Source organism: Gavialis gangeticus, unplaced genomic scaffold (assembly GCF_001723915.1).
Source record: "Gavialis gangeticus isolate Ggan-Ray unplaced genomic scaffold, GavGan_comp1, whole genome shotgun sequence".
NCBI classification, from domain to species: Eukaryota; Metazoa; Chordata; order Crocodylia; family Gavialidae; genus Gavialis; species Gavialis gangeticus.
Window position 1 is genome coordinate 42,613,539 of NW_017729029.1, and position 9,029 is coordinate 42,622,567.

Below are 9,029 nucleotides of genomic sequence, written 5' to 3' on the forward strand. Positions count from 1 at the left end.
CCCCCCCCCCCCCAGCACACACACACCTCTGGAGCACATCTATAAATGCCCACAATGATCAAATATGGTAGTGGGGACTAAACACCAATGAGTAAAAAGAAAGGTATGAAGAGTCCAGCGGGTTAGGAATATTTGGATGGAGTTGAGCTAAGGATAATTTGGAGTGAACATGAGGATAATTTTCCCAGCAGGGAAGTTTGTATGAGGAAAGTGATGGAAACCCCACTTCTTGTGACATTTAGAACTGGTTTGATCATCTGCCTTGGATTTCTTGAGCAACAAACTATTCCTGTCCCTGCAGTGGTAGAACATGACAGTGTCCTTGCTCCACTACTTTTTCTCTGGTAAGCTGAAGGGTGGTTTTGATGTTTTGGCCAGTTTACCTAATAGCCATGTGTGAGGGTTGGTCCCAAAAATTTTAAGAACATGTTAGACAAATACTTGTTAAAATGGTTTAGGGATGAGTCTGCCTTGAGGCCCCATTCAACCCTACTTTTCTATGATTCTATGATAGTTGGGGATGGACCTGCTCTGAGCAAGGGGCTGGACTAGATCACCACCTGAAGTCCCTTCCAACACTAATTTTCTATGATTCTATGATTCTGCATTCTCAGTTCTGCATTACTGGGGACATTTGTACAAGATGTCCATAAGGTTTCCTCATCAATATCTCTTCTTGAGGAGCATGTGAACTGGACTGGCTAATGGCCTATGTTGTCCAGTTATCTGTGCAACAGGGACAGTGAGAAGATGCAAACCCCATATAATCCTGATGGATTAAGTTAAATCAAAACAGTTCAAGTAATCTCATTTCAATCCCCAGCCTCAATTAAAATGATTGCTTTAAATGCATTTATTCCATTTGTTCTTCAGTTGATTTCTTAAGAAAAGGCATTATTGTTGGTTGATATAACTATTAAAGTGTGTAGAATAACATGTAAATAGGGCCTTTGCACTAGATTTGGTACATCTTTTTGCCACTTAGGAAGGCATTTTATATGCTTGAAGGGTACACTCTAACTATAAACATTTATTTAAGCAGTTATATAGCTTAATATTTCATATACTTACTGATTCCACATTTTACTATGTTAGAAAATGGTGTTTGATTATTGCTTATTTACTGGATAACTTGCCTTTTGCTCATGATTTGTGTCAAGCAGCTGCATTACGATGGTAACTGGAATTTAATTAAACATGCAAAACAGCCTATAAAATGTATTGTTCTTAAACAAACCCACTGAAGTGTTTTGGAGGCATCAACTGTTCTTATCAAAACAAGTTTCACACTTACAGCTAAATGATTTATTGAACAGAAAAATTAACTGTAGTCAGGGAATTGCACCATTTAATTTAGGCTAGCCTGGGAAATTTTTCAAATATGCCTAAATTAAAGTGACAAACTCCTATTGCTATTTGCCTGAGGCTTGGGAAAATCAGAAGATTTCCCAACTTATTTCCTAAGTTATTCCTAAACTATTTATCCTTCAGACATTTAAAATGAATAGATTTCATCCCCTCCCTTCTTGTTTTTATTCATACTGAATTCAAATGGATTCTGCATGTTTTGTTTTTATTTGCATTTTTAAGACATTATAACAACATATTTTTATTTAATTTAGATTTCATTTTAATAGCTTTTAATAGAAGAAACATGAATTATAATTTAATAACATTTTTAAAATGTTTTTTACTTTTAAAAAAATCATTGGTTTTTTTTTAATGAACCCTCCATGCAATGGACACTTACAGAATAAACAACTCTGTTGGGGCAGTTAATTCCTAAGTGCAAGCAAATTATATTTTTTCTCCTAAAGTTTAAGGAATATACCAGTTTCACATTCTATCCTCTGTAGCCTCTGTCTATCCTGTTCATTTAGCCAGCAGTACAATTCTCTACAGCAAATTAAGTTGTAAGAATTAGATCATATTTTGAAAATTAACTCTTTCAGTTCAGCGCTTCAAGAGGACTGTGAAATGTCAACTGAACTAAGACTTAGTATGTACCTCATGAGACAGACTTCAGTCTACTTAGAAGTAAACCCATCCCTCTTTTTCACCTAGGACCTGATACGAAGAGATATCCTATACTACAAAGGTCGCATTGACATGGATAAATATGAGGTGGTGGATATAGAAGATGGGAGAGATGATGATTTCAATGTCAGCATGAAGAATGCCTTTAAACTTCATAACAAGGAGACTGATGAAATACACTTATTCTTTGCCAAGAAGCTGGAAGAGAAATTGCGATGGCTGAGAGCTTTCAGAGAAGAAAGGAAGATGGTACAAGAAGATGAAAAGATAGGTAAGGGATTCAAAATGAATGGGTGGGTGCTGATGGCATTTGGTTTATCTCTTTCTGAAGGAGAAGGGTGAATTATTGTGCGTTAGAACTACCAATAAATTTCATTCTAACATCCTTGACTTATCTCACTGTCAGGGAATAGGTACCAGCTGATCATGCTTGGTCCTGACCATTCTTCCATTCAGTTACTAGTGTTGCATTTCTGTTTGCTTAGGAGAAAATCCTACCCTTAGCATCAAGCCTCTGTCCAGATGTAGGAGAGAGGAATCAGGAAGTCCTGTGCCCTGAGAGGCATCAAGGCCGCCTGGCTATACAATTTCTGCCCTAGTTAGGCACCTCCTGAGTAGGGAGAAAGGCAAAAGATATTGCTGATCTACTAGCCTTGCCTTCCTTTGTGCGTCAGCACATATGGCTGCTACAACCAAGATTAGAATCAGTCCCATTATCCATAAAGCGCTGCTTACATTTATGGTACAGTATAACACCACTTAGAGGCAGGAAGGTTGCTTTCCATGCAGCTCCTCCCACTGTCCCCTCCCCCCAGCCTTCCAGTTGATGTTATAAGGAGGCTTCATTTTAAAATAAGATCTGTTTTTTGTTCAAATGTTTCTCCAAGTGGGCAGCCGCACCAGGTAGTGCTTTGTCCCTCAAGGGTTAGTTGTGTGATAAATGGTGCATGAAGAAATATTCCAGAGAGGCCGAGTAGTAAGCAATTTTCTGAATCGTTTGCCATGTTCCCTTTTCCAGGCTTTGAAATTTCTGAAAATCAAAAGCGACAAGCGGCAATGACAGTAAGGAAAGTCAGTAAGCAAAAAGGTAACCAGCAGCATATGCCATGATAGGTGACATGAGGGTTTGGTGGGGCTTTATGCTGGGCTAGAGTCCAGATTTCCTGGTTTTTTCCCCCCTTTCTTTTTCTTTTTTAATACCATGTTTGTGGTTCATATACTTCGAAGATGTCTCCTTGGGTCAAATTAGTCTCTGATGTGACTCTGTTGAAGCCAATGGAGTTAGACCAGTCCAGTCTCCAGAAGTTGTCTTGTGGGCATTTTATCTTAAACCATATAGAACGTATAGATGCACTAGCTCACTCCAGACTGAATTGGGAATGACTGGGAAAATGCGTAGGAGCGTTGCTAACTCCCCGAGTCTCCCGCTTGAAAGGAATTAAGATGGCTCTCTTTGGATATGGTGAGTTCCTATCACTCTATCTCTTTTTCTTCTTGAAGTGGGACACTCATGGATCTTGTATGTGTACTTCTGGGAGCTACACACAACATAGCATCAACTCTCACAAAAATAACATGCCCTGGTAAATACATGATATACCTATAAAATTAGATTCATCCCCCTGCCTCAGCAGAGTATAGTCAACTAATAAACAGATATTAAACTGATACACAACTGGCTGAAAGTTCACTACTAATCATCTTCTGTAATAGATCTTGCACCTATAAATTTTGTCATGGTAGATGTAGGAAAAGTTCAGAGAGAAATTGTAGTACAAATGTTTTAAGTTGTCCAAAGCTTCAGGAACAATTTGAGACATCACGGACATGCTGTCTAGCTACTGAAATATGTTAGCACAGTCAGGTCCCCCAAGAGCTTCAAAGTTTTGAGAACAGCTCTTCATTTCTTGGGTGCCTCATGTCCCCAGCTGGCTTGTCCCTGTTCTGTAGCTGTTGGGAGGTAAATGCTTGGATTTTATAACTCTTCAAGAGAGGTCTTAGCACTCTTCCCTGCTTGCTCATCCCCATATTGCTCTGGTGATCCAGTAGTGGTTTGCTAAGCTCAGTGTGAATCTGCAGCTTTCCTTTATCCCTGCACTGTTATTGAAGATGTTCTGCTCCCTCATCACTTCCTAGCTTGTCTCCTCAGCTGCTTTCTAAAGGGTTTTGAGGACAGATTTTCTAAACATGGGATAAAAAAGTATTTTTCATTTAAATACCAAATATATACAGCTGATTTTGGCAACAATGCACCCCATACTACACTGTCAATAGACAATTTTTGCAACTTAGTAACTCCTTATATGTGCAAAGTTCTGTATGCTTGTCCCTTCCCTAGCTGCCTGCACACACCCATTAACAAGCATGCAGAGATTGCTAAAATTGCAGCCACTGGAAAAAATAAAACAAAACAAAAAAACCCTATGTACAATCTGTGACTCTCATGACAACTGTGCCAAATCCAGTTTTAATTATTCCTAACCAAACTGACTCAGCTCAAGTGTGCTTGAGCGTACATATGAATATTTCCAATTAAACTCCCAGCCTTGCATTTTGACAAACTCAGTGTACTTAACTGTATTTATTTCTTACACCACAATTGCTCTCTTATTCTCTCTCTCTGTGGGACAAAAAATGGGGATTTTATTAGCCCAGGCTCTTTTGACTATAAAATTAATTAGTTCATACTTTCGTAGAACATCAGTCAGCACTTTGCATATGCGGAGTGAGCCGATACTGTAATACTGGGAATTCTTTTTATGATCTGAGGTCCTTGAGTCTGACAGAAACTCGTTCTGACTCTAAGCATCAAGTGAAGCAAAGCCCAATCGTTTTACCTCAGACATTAATTCTGAAATAACAACAAGCCCCTTTCCATAATATCATTAAATTAGCAAGTCTGCCTCTCTCGTGCTGTCTTGTGCTTGTGTTATCCCAACCCAGTCTAAAGTTAATTGAATTAAGTGCTGGTACTGTACATTCTGTTAAAGTCAAGCCATTGCTAAGCACCATCAAAGCAGATTGATTTTATTACCCCATGGGCAGGGGGTTGTGTTCTGCACAGTACTTCAAAGGTTGGCCCTGGCACAGATGATTGCACTCAGCAATGGGGTCCTATGTGCCTGCTAAGAAAGCAGGACTTAATACAAAGGAGGGGACCAGAACTAGCCTCAAAATGATTTCCAGCTTGAGGTGCTTTTCTTGACTGCTTCTGTAACATTGTCATAGGTATGTTACACATTTCACCAGTAAGGTTTTACCAGAGATATTGGCATGTACTTGAAGACTATGTATTGGTACTGACTGGTTGTAGCTATTCGTGCTGAGAGAAGAATAACCAACTCTCAGGCTTCAGGATTATGGTAGACAGGAGGCACTTCCATTTCCCTCTGCATACAGCATCACACAGTTAGATATATGTTTTGTTGGTAGGTTTTGGTTGCCTTCGAAGCATCTTTTAAACCTTGAAACTAGTAAAGCACTTAAGTATATGCTTAAGTTAAAATGTGCAATAACTTCCATTCGCATCACTTGGACTGTTTGCATATTTAAAGTAAAAGACCAGGATTCTGCAGCTGTAGAAGGACTCTGTGTAATAGTGTGTAATAGCCTGCTTTGAAGTGTCAGGATCTCTGTTCTGGTGCTACAGGCCAATGCATGTCTATCACAGCCCCATTTCTACTAGCCCCTACACTATCTCAGTTGTTCCCTTCTGTCTCTCAGATGGGAAACAAGAATAATATTCTTGCTCAAGGAAGAGATGGAAGCTGTTAAGGAGATGAAATGGAAAATGCAATATCCCCGTAAGAGCTGAACCAGAAGAATGTTTTCCAATAATATAAACTGTGGTTTATTTCATGAACTGTCATAAAGCTCTTCCCTGAAGCATTACTCTGGGGCTGGGGCTAGCCTGTTTATTAAAAGGCAGCATTTAAACCACCACAGGCTGCCATACAGCAAGGACAGAAAGTGAGGAAGAGTATGCAAAGAGAAAAGAAGCCTCAAAACTTGATGAAAAGTTAAGGAAATGATTAGGAACTGACCTAAATCTTTGTATTTTTAGACCTTTATCCTTAAATCACAAGGGCATACTCCATAATATATGAATCATTTCAGTTGGAAACAGTCTGCCTTTCACACTTCTGTGTGCACCGAAACTCACGTGCACATGCACAGTGCCAAGATTCCTCCAAAATTGGCTTGATGATGAGCTAGATCAGATTTCAGCAACATGCCAGGATTTGCACTGGATTGTGGAAAACTTAAAGATATTGGATCAGGTGGCTTAAGTCAACTTTATGTGTATTCTCTTATCTTCTTTATATTAATTAATCACAGAGTGAATGAGTAGTGTTTATCATGCCTCTTCCCATTGGTCAGGGCAGTTGACCTCTGTTTCTTCATTTTAAAAACACCTCTAGTTCCTAGGTCCAGTTACAGCCATGCCATCCCAGTCAGTGGATGTCAGTGACGGTAGAATTCTGCCTACGGTCTCCTAGAAACACTAAAGTGAGAGCTAGAAATATCATATTTATTTGATTTTTTTTTAAAAGCAGTCCACAGCCCTTATTACTCACAGTCCATTGGGGCTGTAGCCATGTTGCAAATAATGTAGAAGCTGCCAATGACATTCAGAATCTTCTTGGCTGCACTCAAAAATCAGGCAGTCGGACAGTTAAATGGCATCAATTGTGCCTGAAGAATTGCATTTGTGACTGACTGCAGGTGCTAAATTGGAGGCTAGATTAAGGTGCCTTTGAAAACCAGGCCCGTTAGGTCATCCAGTCCATCTTGAATGCCAATACAGGATTATTCACTAAATATTTTCCATGTCTTTGTCTGTTCCAGTTAAGGGACTCCAAGAACAGGCTTTCAGCTCTCCCTTACTCAGACTATGAGGAATTTCTTTCGCAATAGCTAAGTTTAACTTTCCTGAGTTTAATTTAAGCTTATTACTCCTGCCTCACCACGCCTTCCTCCAGTTAATGCTTTCAGTTTCCAAAAATGTCCAGATGGATATCAAATCCCCTGTTTCATCCTCTTCTGTCCTCTCGTCTGGCTGTTTGTAACACATCTCTTTTTGCATTCAGTTTGGCATACGTTCCTAGAAGCTATCAGCCAAGATTTGCAAAGATCACTAGAAATTCTTTGTGCATTGAGTTTTAGGTGCCCAACTGGGGTATCCCCATGCTGGTTCTGTACTTCTTTTAATCATTGTTTAATGTGAAATACAGAAACAGTCCTGGAAGCAAAGACCAGGACTCTCCCCCTGCTAAGCGAGTATCATAACCACGAGGCAGCAGAGTCCTACTCCCTCTGGCCCAAATAACTTTAAATCTTTTTCTGTATAGTGCACAGCTTCAACAAGAAAGGTGGAAGATGCTCACCCCCAACACAATGTAGTCCACAGCCTTGTGGTTAGAGTACTCACCTGAGGGGGGTCAGAGATGTGGGTTTGATCCCCTTCAATCTTAAAAAAGCATTGAACCTGGATCTCCTACTTTCTTTGTAAGTGGTCTAAGCAACAGTCTATTATCTAAAAGGTAGTGGGCACCAATAGCTTAAAAAGAAAAGGAGTTGCCACATAATTTCATGAGGGTCCCAGGCCAGAGGGTGTGTGTTAGGCATGTTCTGAGAATGGCTTTCTGTCTCAGAAAAGTGTGGCACACACAGGGCCCTTCAAAGCCACCTTGGGTGCTTAATTTTCAGCCTTGGGCAAAAGCAAGTGGGCAGGGCTTGGTTCTCAGCAATGGTCCCAAATTCAGCAGGGACACAGTATAGTCATGGCCTAAGTGACCCCAGCCTTTCACAGGTAAACACCCACCTGCTCAAAAAATTACGATGTGTTGAAAATTCAGCATAGCTCCACCAGGTAAGGTCCCAGCCCTGCCATGCAACCTCTTCCAAGCGGCCAAGCCTACCTATTACCCCCTTTCTCATCAAATGACTCCTCCACTCCCCCACCCAAACCTAGATAATATCACCCCCACCAGGAACTTTGACCCAAATTCTCTCAGGTTAAATTGGTCTATATTCCCATCACATCTCACATTACTGCAGTTCCTATGCAGTTCCTATGCCAACACTTCCAGGATATATCTGCACTACAAAATGAAGGTGCAGTTGTATCATGTGTAACATATTGATGCTACCTTAATCTATCCAACTTGCATAAGAAGAGCAATGAAAACACAGCAACGTGGGCTTTAGCAGAGGAGCACTCTCTGGACACCCTGGGTTTCTACTGTACATGCTAGTGCATACAAAGGTCTTTGCTACTCCTTCTCAATCACATCTGTTACTCCTGCTAGCTAGCTTAAGCTAGCACCTGCTAGCTGTCTCTCCTTCATTTTGGTGTGTAGATGTAGCCCCGGTGTCATTCAACAGGGTTAAGGTACATATTAGCTAAACTCTAAAATAAAGGGGGTACTTCTATTTTTAGGCATAATCAACATCGTTTCCCTTTTCTTCATGAAGCTTTCTATACCACAGATGAAACACTATCACTACTAGGTGTATTCACATTATCAATACCACTTTCCAACGTATACAGAAAAGACACAGCACAGATCTCTTTGCACATAAATTACATTGACCATAAACTGAACCTTCTAAAAAAATGAATGCTGAATATGCAATGACAATAGTATTTCTGGACGTAGTCTTTCTGGACTTTCGGAAGGCCTTCAACACTGTCTCTCACCCCGTTCTCATTAAAAAACTAGAGGACTGTGGCGTTGACACCCACACAGTCAAATGGGTCGCCAACTGGCTGGAGGGCCACACCCAGAGAGTGGTGGTGGATGGATCATTTTTGACCTGGAGGGATGTGGGCAGTGGGGTCCCCCAGGGCTTGGTCCTCGGGCCTGCACTGTTCAACATCTTCATCAGTGACTTGGATGAGGGGGTAAAAAGCACCCTGTTCAAATTCGCAGACGACACTAAGATGTGGGGGGATGTGGGCATGCTAGAAGGGGGGAATAGGCTGCAAT

The 9,029-nt window shown here is 40.6% G+C and overlaps 1 protein-coding gene across 6 annotated transcripts in view; it reads left to right on the forward strand.

The window, feature by feature from the left end:
- Positions 1 to 9,029, forward strand: part of ARHGEF9 (Cdc42 guanine nucleotide exchange factor 9) — a 422,470-nt gene that overhangs the window by 381,017 nt on the left and 32,424 nt on the right. For all 6 annotated transcript variants that reach the window (XM_019521482.1, XM_019521480.1, XM_019521485.1 and 3 more), the window contains 2 exons: positions 2,065 to 2,308; positions 3,056 to 3,124. In XM_019521482.1, the coding sequence (XP_019377027.1) occupies positions 2,065 to 2,308; positions 3,056 to 3,124 (313 nt within the window). The remainder of the gene's footprint in view (positions 1 to 2,064; positions 2,309 to 3,055; positions 3,125 to 9,029) is intronic.